Below are 12,446 nucleotides of genomic sequence, written 5' to 3' on the forward strand. Positions count from 1 at the left end.
ATAACAGACCCAGAATAGCCAAAACAATCCTTAGCCAGAAGAGTGAAGCAGGAGTCATCCCAATACCAGACCTTAAGCTATACTACAAAGCTATGGTAACCAAAACATCATGGTGTTGGCACCAAAATAGACATGTAGAAAAATGGTACAGAATAGATGGCACAAAGACTAACCCACAAAAATACAATTAGCTTATCTTAGACAAAGGCGCCAAAAACATACATTGGAGAAAAGATAGCCTCTTTAACAAAAGGTGCTGGGAAAACTGGAAATCCATATGCAACAAAATGAAACTAAACCCCTATCACTCACCATGCACAAAACTCAACTCAAAATGGATCAAGGACCTAGGAATTAAACCAGAGACCCTTCATCTAATAGAAGAAAAAGTAGGCTTAAATCTCTATCATGTCAGATTAGGCCCCATCTTCCTTAATAAGGCTCCTATAAGCATACTAATTAAAATAAAGAATCAAAAAATGAGATGGATTCAAATTAAAAAGCTTTTTCTCAGCAAAAGAAGCAATCATGAGGTGAAGAGAGAGCCTACATTTTGGGAGCAAATTTTGTCCACACGCACACGTCAGAGAACTAACCTCCAGGACATATAAAGAACTCAAAAATCTTAACACCAAAGAAACAAACAACCCAATCAATAAAGGGGCTAAGAAGCAGAACAGACACTTCTCAGAAGAAGATATACAATTAATCAACAAATATATGAAAAAATGTTCAACATCTCTAGTAATTAGAGAAATGCAAATCAAAGCTACTCTGAGATTTCATCTCACTCTAGTCAGAATGGCAGTTGTCAAGAATACAAACAACAATAAGTTTTGCTAAGGATGAGGGGGGAAAGGCAAACTCATATATTGGTGGGACTGCAAATTGGTGCAGCCAATCTGGAAAGCAGTATGGAAATTCCCTAGAAAACTTGGAATGGAACTACCAGTTGACCCAGTTATCCCACTCCTTGGTGTATAAACAAAGGACCTAAAACCAGCATTCTACAGTGATGCAGCCACATCACTGTTTATAGCAGTACAATTCACAGTAGCTAAACTGTGGAACCAACCTAAATGCCCTTCAGTAGATGAATGGATAAATAAACTGTGGTGTATATACACAAGAGAATATTTTTCAGCATTAAAATAGAATAAAATTATGGCATTTTCAGGTAAATGGAGTTGGAGAATATCAAGCTAAGCAAAGTAAGTCAATCCCTCCAAAAATGAAAGGCCTACTGTTCTCTCTGATAAATGCATGCTGATCCATAATGGGGTTGTGGAAGGGGGGGTGGAGAATGGAGGAACTTTCATTAGGCCAAGAGGAGGGAGGAAAAGGGAGGGGAAATTGGTAGAAAAGATGGTGGAATGAGATGGACATCTACCCTAGGTACATGTATGACTGCACATATGGTGTGACTCTACTTCGTGTACAACCAGAGAAATGAAAAGTTGTACTACATTTGTACACAATAAATAGAAATGTTTTTGGCTGTCATGTACAACTCATTAGAACTAATTAAAAAGAGAGAGAGAGAGAGAGAGAACCATTGAACGCCAACTTCTGAGATGGAGGTGATAATGTGTAGTGTTAATTCAGTAGTAACCATTTACAAATATAAATTGATGTAAATTTAGGACTGAATTCTCCACATGAACTTGTGCTTTATAAAAATAACCTGAACACGTAGTTTAAAATTCTGATCCAGGCAGAGTTGCAGCTACCTGTAAGCCCAGTGGCTTGGGAGGATCACAAGTTCAAAGCCAGCCTCAGCAATTTAGTGAGGTCCTAAGCAACTTACTGAGACCCTGTTTCAAAGTAAAAAATAAAAAGGACTGGGGATATGGCTCAGTGGTTGAGTGCCCCCGGGTTCAATCCCCAATATAAAAAGAAAGAAAGAAAGAAAGAAAGAAAGAAAGAAAGAAAGAAAGAAAGAAAGAAGGAAGGAAGGAAGGAAGGAAGGAAGGAAGGAAGGAAGGAAGGAAAACAAAAGGGCTAGAGATGTTGAGTGTCCCTGGGTTCAATTCCTTGTACCAATAAAAATAAAAATAAATAAATAAATAAAACAAAATAAATAAAAATAAAAAGGGCTAGGGATGTCACTCAGTGATTAAGTGCCCCTGGGTTCAATTCCCAGTACCAAATTAAATCATCATCATCATCATCATCATCATCATCATCATCATCATCATCATCTGTGGGAGAGATTGTGCTACATGTGGCCACTGAGTCTTCCTTTTTCTCCTTGATTTGTCCACATTAGATCCAATGGCTGAACTATTAATAGATCAGCTATATGATATTTAGAATTTTCCTTAAAGCAACTATACTATAGACACAGACCAGTAGGGAAATAGTTACCTATTGAGAAGATTGAAGAGAGTCTATTTTTGATACATTATAAAGACTGTTGTTTTGAAAATGTTTTGAAAACATTTGGGCATGTTTTCCAGTAGTATTGCAGTTAATTGTTTATAGATACACCAGAATGTTGAGCTCCTTGGTAACAACCAGGGATGACTAGAGTCTCTGTGTTAGTCACTTTTATGTGCTTTAAAACCTCTCCTTTGTTTGTATTTGTGTGCCTTGCAAATAGTATCATTATCTATGTGTATCACGAATTTTTCCATGAAGCCCAGTTGAAAAGCTATAATTCAGTACATGAATAGTCTCTGTTTAAAAGTAATTATTTATAATAGGGATAAAGGACTCAATACTTTTAGGTATCCTAGCATACATCAATCAACTAGAAACACAGATACCTCAAAGGGGTCAAAATTATCATAAAAATGTACTCATAGAGTTGAAATGATACCTTTCATTCACTTTCCTGACCTAGATATGGCAATATTCACTCATAGTATTAAATATTTGTTAAAAAGTGATAATGGGCTGGGTGTAGTGGTACCTGCCTATAATCCCAGCAGCTTGGGAGGCTGAGACAGGAGAATCAGGAATTCAAAGCCAGTCTCAGCAATGGCAAGATGCTTAGCAGCTCAATGAGACCTTGTCTTTAAATAAAATACAAAATAGGGTTGAGGATGTGGCTCAGTGGTCGAGTGTCCCTGAATTCAATTCCTAGTACACCATCCCCTCAAAAAATAGTGATAGTGAAGAGTATTTGGTATAAATAGTGAATTGACAGATATTAAAAATTAGACATTTAATCGCTCTCCCAATTTTTAAGGTTAAAATGATTGTTGATAAGTTCATGACTGCTATCTGGTTATTAGAATTTTTAATATTTTTAATGATATCATGTAATTCAATATCCCAGCTAAAAAGCATCATCCCATTGTATTGATGGTTATCACTTGCTTTCTCCTTTCCTTGCTTTCAAATTTAGTTACAATAAATAATATTCAAAATTGTATCTATGTTCTAAACTCATTTTGACAATACTTTTTAGAGTAGATATATTCAGAGTTGGAATTTATTGATTTTTTTCATTCTAGAACTTAGTGCAATAACTTCTGAAAACAATAAAACAATCATATTGCAAAAATGTTGGAAATACATTAAGAATTTGTTGAGATGCCTATTAAAAAGGGGGAGGTAACTTATTTCCTGTAAAAGACCTTCACAGTAATTATATCATCAGGCAAATAACTTAAAACAGGTGTTTTTTTTTTTTTATTTTTGAGTCATTCAAATATAAGCAGTGGACCAATTGTGAAGCAATGTATAATTTCCAGGAAGGAGTGGATCTCGATTTTGAAGTGAATTACTCTTATTCACAGCTTTTAGGTATTTTACTCTCCACTATCACTCTTCAGTGAGAGAGAGAAAATTTGGGTGGATAAATTAATTCCTTGCTAATTTTGGAACAAATTACTCCAGAGTTGCTGACCAAAACAACAAAAATGAATTCTTCTGGCTTTGTGAAATCTGAAATCAGTATCACTGAGACAAATCACACTACCTTCAGAGTCTCTATGGGAAGATCTGATCTTTGCATTTTAACAGATTAGGTATCTGTGGAATTCCCTTGTCTGTAGTCATATCAGTCCAGTATTTAAGCTTATCATCTTCAAATCTCTCACTGCTCTGTTAAGATCATTTATTTTCTTTGTTTTTAAAAGATCCATCTGTCTCCCTCTTACAAGGGCACATGTGATTACTTTGGGCCAACTCAATCCAGCATAATCTTCCTACCTCAAAATCTTTCTTAATCACATCTGCAAAGACTTTTTTTAAAATTTTTATCTGTTCTATATATATGATAACTTTCACAGGTTCCAGACATTTGGATATGAATATCTTTGGTAGCACCATCTTTTTTTTTTTTTTTTTTTTTTTTTTTTAGCCTAACATTGTGCAGTGTTGGGGGTAGGAAAAAAAACAATGTAATAAAAGACATTATTAGATGTATTATAAATAAATCATCAAATTCAAGAATCTTTGTTTTTAATGCATGATAATACATGTTGAATATGATCTTCAAATACTTATGTAACCAGAATCAGAAACAATTTTATTTGTATTGTTGGGCTAATTAAAAAAATAACTCCCATATAGAAAGAACACTTTTTACTGGAATTTAGAAAAAAAAAAACTTATGTTAGAATTTTTAAACAGGCATTTAAAAAACCAAAAATATCAATAAATATGAATTTTAAATTATTTGCTGACTGGCAAAAAATAGCATTTCTAATCACAACTAGTGACAATGAAGCAGAGTTGCCCTTCCACAGTTAAAAGGAGAATGTTCTCTCATCACTCATAATTATAATATGCACACTCATCGTACAGCCTTGCTATACAGGCAAACATACATCAGTAAACCACTATATGTTTCTTAAGACACACAAATTCAGCTTTTAATATAGTTTGGTATTTTCTCAGAATTCCCTATGTTTCATTAACCTTTCAATTTTCAAAGTTGATTACATCAATTGGAATGGTCAAGACAACTTGATTTGTTATTATAGGTGTTGGAAGTACATTCAGTACAACATGCCCAGCCTTATGATTGAACAGCAATAAGTGACTTGGTATGAAATGTTCTGTGTGAGTAAAAGGCAAGAAATTATAGTCAGTACCCTGATGCTGAATTCATATTGCTATTTTTTTTTATTCAAGAGGAATCATTTTCCACTTTTTACTTCAAGAAGAATAGAATACCTTTGGGATACTGTTTTTATTTGCAGTTACATAAAACTTAATAGCTATGTTTATGTGTTCATTAAAACATTTCCTGTTGAATATTCTAACATCGAGAGTCTGTCTTACTTTGGTTAAGCAAAATATACTCAGATATGATTTCCAAAAAGGTTTATATGTTCAACTAAATTAAATACTTTAAGGAAAAAGAGATTTTTAGGTATTGATTCCAAGAGAAGCACAGAAAATTAATTGATAGAACTTTATTCTGATAATTCATAATGCATGATTGAATTGTCATGTATGTCTTATTTGATTTAGGCATACATGTTTTAAAAAATATTCACAGAAAATATAATGGCAAAATTACAATAAAGTGATACTTGTATTTTCTCAGTTTGCTCTCTCTGATTTTCAATAGTATCACTATTTTCAGTGATATTGGTAAGTTGATACCACTTTTGCAACCTAGTAAAAAAAATTTTACCGAAAAACATTCCTATAGATTGCATTGATTGCAAATCAATGATAAATATAAATCATATCTGTAGTAACCCAGTTATATATCATAATGTTGCTCTATATCATCTATTGTAATCTTTACTTCAAGAAGAAGATATTCTATTGTTCTTGAAGTAAAACATGAAAAATGGTTCTCCATAGCATTCCTATGCAGCAGATGCTATGAAGAAGCAGTATAGTATATTACTGTGCTGCTATATTCTGCTGATACTTAATGTGAATCAATCTAGTTCCTAACTCCTTTTCCAAATTAAGCATCATGTGGCAAGTAATCAAATGGTGCTTCTTACATTCATCCCCTAATGATGGAGGTACTATCACTAGGTAATAGTTTTCCCTACTTGGTAATTTTAAAGAGAAATTTGCCAAGTATTTTAGACATATTTTAAAATGTTTGAATATATCAACATTCAAATCATACATTTTATATCAGGCATATTAGTGGTAAACAAAACCAAATATTATCTCTGCCTTTATGGAGTTTGTAATCCAACAGCAATCTAAATATATTAAATAAAGGAACTAAGGTAAAAGAAAGAGAACAATGGAAGAGAAGAGTTTAAGATAAATTTTACTCAGGGTTCATGAAGAAATCATTTTCTTATAAAAATTTTCAAAATGTACTTGTTAAAACGAAATAACAATTTTAAAAATGTAGTTATTATTGAATATTTTACTTAGTAACCTTCTTATTAGAAGTCTTCTAGTATTTAAAAAAAGTACCTGATTAAAAAGTATAGAAGTATTTCCTTTGAAAAGATGGAATATTGTCTAATATTATATTTTTCTAATATGTTTCTCTTTCTGTGTACAAAAAGGAAAACTAAAACAATAAATTAGAAAACTAGTCAAACCATATTTTTAAGTCCTCTTTTCAAGTACTGTTTGTTTTGACACTTTTTAAATACTTATTTATTTTTTAGTTATAGTTGGACACAATACCTTTATCTTTTTATTTATTGTTATGTGGTGCTAAGGATCAAACCTGCTGAACCACAACCCCAGCCTCAGGCACTCCATGTTTTCTTTAAGTAGACTTTACAGTCATTGTGAGAAACACAAGATGTTTGTCTTAAGTAAGGGTCTTTTTTCCCCATAATTTTTCTTGAAGAAATTATTTTGTAAACCCAATGCCATAGTATTCAGTTTTCCTTAAAGTAATTTATAAATGTAATAAAATTTCAACAAAAATTGAAAGTTGTAAGTATGCATATGAAGGAGAACTTGACAGACTTTGAAAATTTGTATGCATTGTGCATGTTATATATATTTTATAATTTAAAAATATATATTCTAAATTTAGGTTAGCTTTACTGTAAGAGAGAGAAATGGCAAGCCATTTGCAATGTCATCAATTGTAACTTGTTATTTTATAATAAAATTTTTGTCAACCTTTTCTTTCTAGTTTACCTTTCTAAATATTACATTAGTGCATATCTAAGTCTAGCCAGAACTTGAGCCTATCATGACTGAGAGCTTTAATTATTTTTTTCTTTAGCTAATTAGACTTCATCTTTGGAGTTAAAAATACAACAGGGAAAGCATGATGATTCTATTACCTTTTACAAATGATAGTTTAAAATATGTAGCTGGAGATTCAAGTTAAATCAGTTTCTCAAATGGTTTACTTGGTGCCTCAGATATCAACTCTTAAAAAGTGAATTTCATCATACAATGGAATTTGTCTCTCACTGCAGATAGCATCTGAAAGTTTCTTTCTGAAACATAGAACATAAGATTTTCTTTCCACAAGAAAAAAAAAATGTTCCCAGCAAGTTTAGTTTTTAGAAGAAAACTACAAGTTAGATGATAGATAGCAAGTGTGATACTTTGTTATCCTGTTAGGCTATCTCTCCTGAGCAGAACATCCTTTCCAATTATACTCAAACTGAACAACTGTCAATTATTTCACATCTACTAGATGTAGCAACTGGAAAGAGGGTAGTGCAGATCTTTATGCTCAAAATAATTATGACTACACTTAAGAATAGTATGAATGGAGGGGGTTATGGACAGAATAACTCATAGACCAAATTACAAGGAATTACAAAATCTTCACCAATATTCAGGCAACTAGGAAAAATCCATTTGGAAGATATTGGTTCATATAAATACTAGCTAAGAAAATAGAAAAGCAAACACAGAAAATAATAATTGAAATAAATTTAGAGAAAGAAGAAAGGATGTCAAAGAAACTTAAATAAGGCAGTTAATAAGTTAAATGAGATAAAGTTAAAATAGATAAAATATTGCCTTAGAGTAAAGGTAAATCAGTAATAGCCCTCCACAGCATTAGTGTGACTTTCTGTGTTTACTTAAGGAACTACACTATTAAAGGTGATGATTCTGTTTTACAAGACTATGATGTTTAGTGAAAGATGAGGCTAACTGGTTTATAATAAAATATAAAAGGAAAATGGTAAAGTGAAAGTAAATGCAAAGAAAGTGAAGGAACTTTTACTCTGCTCCTTCACTGCATTTGCTCCAGGGTGGGGATAGAAGGCGGATGGGGTGGGTGTGGGGGTAGGAGAGAGGGTAAAAGAGGTGTATAAAATTATGAACAATAATTACTGTGAAAAAAAAACAACTCAGAAAAAAGATAGAAAATGCTTTATTACACGATATACTAAATCAGAAATAATAATGTATTTTAATGACACTAAATGAAAAAGAAGTTTGTTTCATAAATGCCATGTAGCTATCAATGATGACATTAATATATATATTTAAAAAGCTATAGTTCAAAGTGAGAACTAGGTTGAACTGAAAAATAAACCAAGTTCCCAAATTCAATTACCTGAGACAATGTTTTATAAAAGTCAATATAGGAAGTATATTTTTAATATACTAGGGAATAAAATTTATAGGATTACTACTATAATAACAAGGGAAGATAATAATATAATATAATCATTTTAATAAAATGGAAAATATACTGAGAACTCAAGTACTGAGCATTTTCAAATATTTCATCTTTATTCTCCTTTAAGCCATGTGAGATTTCTATTAATAAGCTGTTTTACCTTTGAGGAAACTGAAATATACTATGACCCTTTGACTTGAATAGAGCCACAAAGTTCCTAACTGATAAAACCAGACATTAGATTCCAAATACTTAATCTCTTTATGCTCTTTATTTGTAGGTGACCCATTACCTTACTTATCCTTCCACAAAGTTATTAACCTTACTGGCTAAAACATGACATTTTAGCTTGATTTGTAAACATACCAAGTATAATTTACATCAATATTTATACACAAATGTTAGTAACTAAGTATAAATGATGCTTAAATTAATCTTAATGAAGATTCTATATTCTTATTTCATATTTAATAGCTATCATTGATATAGTTGGTATACCATGCATACTCTATGGAATCAAATACCACTTTTAGCCCTTAATGAACTTACTCTGAAATTCCAGTTGTGAAATATAAAGGCTGCGGCATTGACATTCTTTACTGCTACATCGGGAAGCATGCCTTCCAATAACAAATTTTCAGGAATATTTGATATGTGTATTACAGCTCCTACCAAATATTTTACTGTACTGCTACATCATTTTTTAATACACAGTGTTTATTTAGCTCTCCATCGCAAATATAGTGGGGAACATGTATCCTTATGAACAAAGAACATTATAAAATATTACAATCTGCCTGGATGTTTGATTCCACTCCACTTGCTTCTTTCTCACTGAAATCTAATGACTAAAACCTGTAGGCATAAATTTTTCTCAGCCTTTTACCTTTGAAGCAAGAACCATTATTATAGTTTTAAGACTGAAATCTAAATTTGAAAACAGAAAAATAGTTATAGATTTTTGTGTTTTTTTATTGTTTTTAATTATAGTGAGATAAATATTCTTCACAATATTGAGCCAACCTAAAAGTCTCATCCATTTTTTGCTTTGAAACTGAAGTTCCTCTCTAACTGCAGTCTGCTCAGTTGCCTGATCCTGTCTCCATTTCCCAGCCCTCACCTCAAATATCCTCTCAGTCCCCTTCTCTTGTCTTGGACCACTTGGTTTAGCTTTCATACTCTACTAAGCAATACACCTATCCAGCATTTTGATAAACCCATCACTTTGAGAAACAGCTAAGTCACCATTTAGTACTACATAATCATATCATAGAATTCTCATTTCTGACACTACCTTTCCAGGTTACTAGCCATGGATTTATTGATGTTTTTCTGAATACATATTTTGCCGAAAGTACTAATTGGGGAGCTTAAGCATATCAACACATATATTTTAAAGTCGTTTTTCTCAAGGAGATTATCATTGTACACTGGAAAATGTATGCAAATAATTGAATATAAGACATTTGCAATAAAATCAGGATAGGCAGAGTCTATTCACATAGTACATGGAACTCAGCCAATTCTGATTGAGTATAACTCAGGAGGTGATATTTGAGTTGACCGCTGAGGAAAAATAAAATAGTGACAGGTGGTAAGAAGACTACCTAAAGGGAATAAAAATTGTTGAAGGATAAAGGAGTAACATACAAAACAGCAAAGGGATGGGAAATAGCTCTCCAAGTACATGGACAGGAAGTATTCAATGTGCCTGGAATTCAAGATTACTCAAGGGATTAACTGAAGCATGTGGTTCAAAAGATAATATGGTACAAGATCAGTTTTGAACCATAAAATAAAGACTTCAAACTCACCATGGAAAGAATGGAAATCATGGGCATTTATTTAGCAGGAAGTGACATGTTACCATCTTTTTGCATTTTTTAGAAAATCCTACCTGCTATTTTCTCTTATGAATTAGGAGTACAGAAATTCAAGTTCTTTTTGAATCTTACACAGCATATTCCCAATTAATTCCTTGTCACTTCTCTCTTGCTTTTCCACAGTATGCTGTCTGGCTAGTCCTCTGGGTTACCTGGAACGTGTTTGTTATCTGCTTCTATCTGGAGGCTGGGGACCTCTCAAAGGTAATCCACCACCCCATTTATGGGAGTCATCAGTAGTGTGATAACAAGTCTCTTCCTAATGAGGGCAGTCTCACCCTGCTCTTGTTACCTAGATGCACCTGTCAGGAAGGTAAACTGAAGGTGTTTTGATTTATATCTCTGCATTTCCATCATTGGAGATATGTTTGATGTATCACAAAACTATGCTTTTGTGTTTTTAAGGAAAACAAGTGTGAAATATTGATGAATATAGTGATCATGCATTGTGCTTTTATAACATTTACTGATGAGTGATTTTTGAAGTTAAGTAGGATTTTTTTTTCATAGAGTAAAGTGGATGATTTTTAAAATCAGTTTGCTTATCTGCTAAACATTTTCCTCATTGAGCCCAAATTGTAGTGCAATAATTCAAACAATTAAGGGGTTTTAGTTGAGTAAAGATTTTACCAGAGGGGTATAATTTGTTACAAAATGATTAAAATAAAGACTTAATTCTTAAATAATCTAGAAAAGACTTAAAGTGCATTTTAAATTCATATTTCTTTGTTCAATATGTTGTAAGCACATGTATCACTTTTGTATATTCAACAAGAATGTCTTTACTACTGAAATAATGTAGTTTTCTGATTTCGGAATCACCATCCTCCTCCTCTTTCTTCTTCTTCTTCTTCTTCTTTTTTTTTTTTTTTTTTTGCAATAAAATTGGTGGCAAAGAAGTTAACCAAGGTCATCCCTTCTAGGTAGTAGTAGATCTTGATTCTTGAGAGAGTTTCAAGCTTGTACTTCTTATCAACTTTGAACAACAAATATTTTAGAATGTTCCTTTACTTACTCCTTATTAAAGTGGAAGATTCTGCAAAGATGCTGACAGTTTTAAAACTCAGAGCTGATCACATGCTTTAGAAAGAAAAAGAAAGAAGAGAGGGAAGGAGGGAGGGAGGGAGGGAGGGAAAGGAAAGGAAAGGGAAAGGGAAAGGGGAAGGGAAGATCCTGCAGACTACCTTTACAGGGCCATACACTTTGGCAGGATAGAGAAGCGGGAATGATAATAAGGGTATACTCATTTACAACGTAGCATTCGTGAATTTAAGAAAACACTCAGCATTTTTGGTGTTGTTCATTTATTATTCAACTGTGATATGTGGCTTTATATCAAGTAGAAATAACCTTGATTTATTTTGGTTCACTGACAAAGATAAAAGGTGGATAAAATGGTGACATTATGGTATGGAGAAAGAACTAAGGCTTCCGAAACATGTTGTTTGAGGATCAGACTTTGGAGGAGTCCTCACCCTGGCCAACAAAATTTTCCCTAGTGGGTGGTATTTCTGCCATTCTGGCAGGATATGGTCCTCTATACTCTGGGTGGCAGCAATCCTTTCAGGAAGGTAGAGAGTCCAGTGCAAAGCAATTGAGTCCTCTCTAGGAGGGACACAGATAAAAGGGCTGCTTACCCTCATATTTGCCTCTATGCAGAAAAGCAAACAGGCCTCTTCAACAACGTGAATTCCTTATATATGTCTCTGCTGCTCTGTAATCCACTTTCTTCAAAGAAATTTCACACTGCAATGACTTTTAATGAGATTTTCTATTTTAAAAACTTGTAAGGAAGGTATTCAGGCATACTGGCTAAGTAAAATGATTTCGGCAGATCGTAGAATTTGTTTAGTATAAAAAACAGAGATATGAGTCAAGCTGGTTGCACAAGTTCTCTGTAATTGTGCTCACTGTGCCACGTGATGACTGCAGGCACAGAAGGCAGCTTGGGGTCTCCTGACCTCAAACAGGAGCACTGAAATCAGAGTGAGGTCACATCCTGCAACATCACAATTCCAGAGAGTTGCAATCCAGAGGATCATGAGTTCTTGCAGTGCTGGCAGGCATAT

At 33.1% G+C, this 12,446-nt stretch overlaps 1 protein-coding gene across 2 annotated transcripts in view; it reads left to right on the forward strand.

Moving 5' to 3' along the window:
- The window catches only part of NKAIN2 (sodium/potassium transporting ATPase interacting 2), a gene marked incomplete at its 3' end in the record, with an annotated part of 990,354 nt that overhangs the window by 531,400 nt on the left and 446,508 nt on the right, over positions 1 to 12,446 (forward strand). For both annotated transcript variants that reach the window (XM_081295856.1, XM_081295855.1), the window contains one exon: positions 10,501 to 10,581. In XM_081295856.1, the coding sequence (XP_081151982.1) occupies positions 10,501 to 10,581 (81 nt within the window). The remainder of the gene's footprint in view (positions 1 to 10,500; positions 10,582 to 12,446) is intronic.

This window comes from Spermophilus citellus (assembly GCF_964194105.1).
Source record: "Spermophilus citellus genome assembly, chromosome: 5".
In the NCBI taxonomy this organism is placed as follows: Eukaryota; Metazoa; Chordata; class Mammalia; order Rodentia; family Sciuridae; genus Spermophilus; species Spermophilus citellus.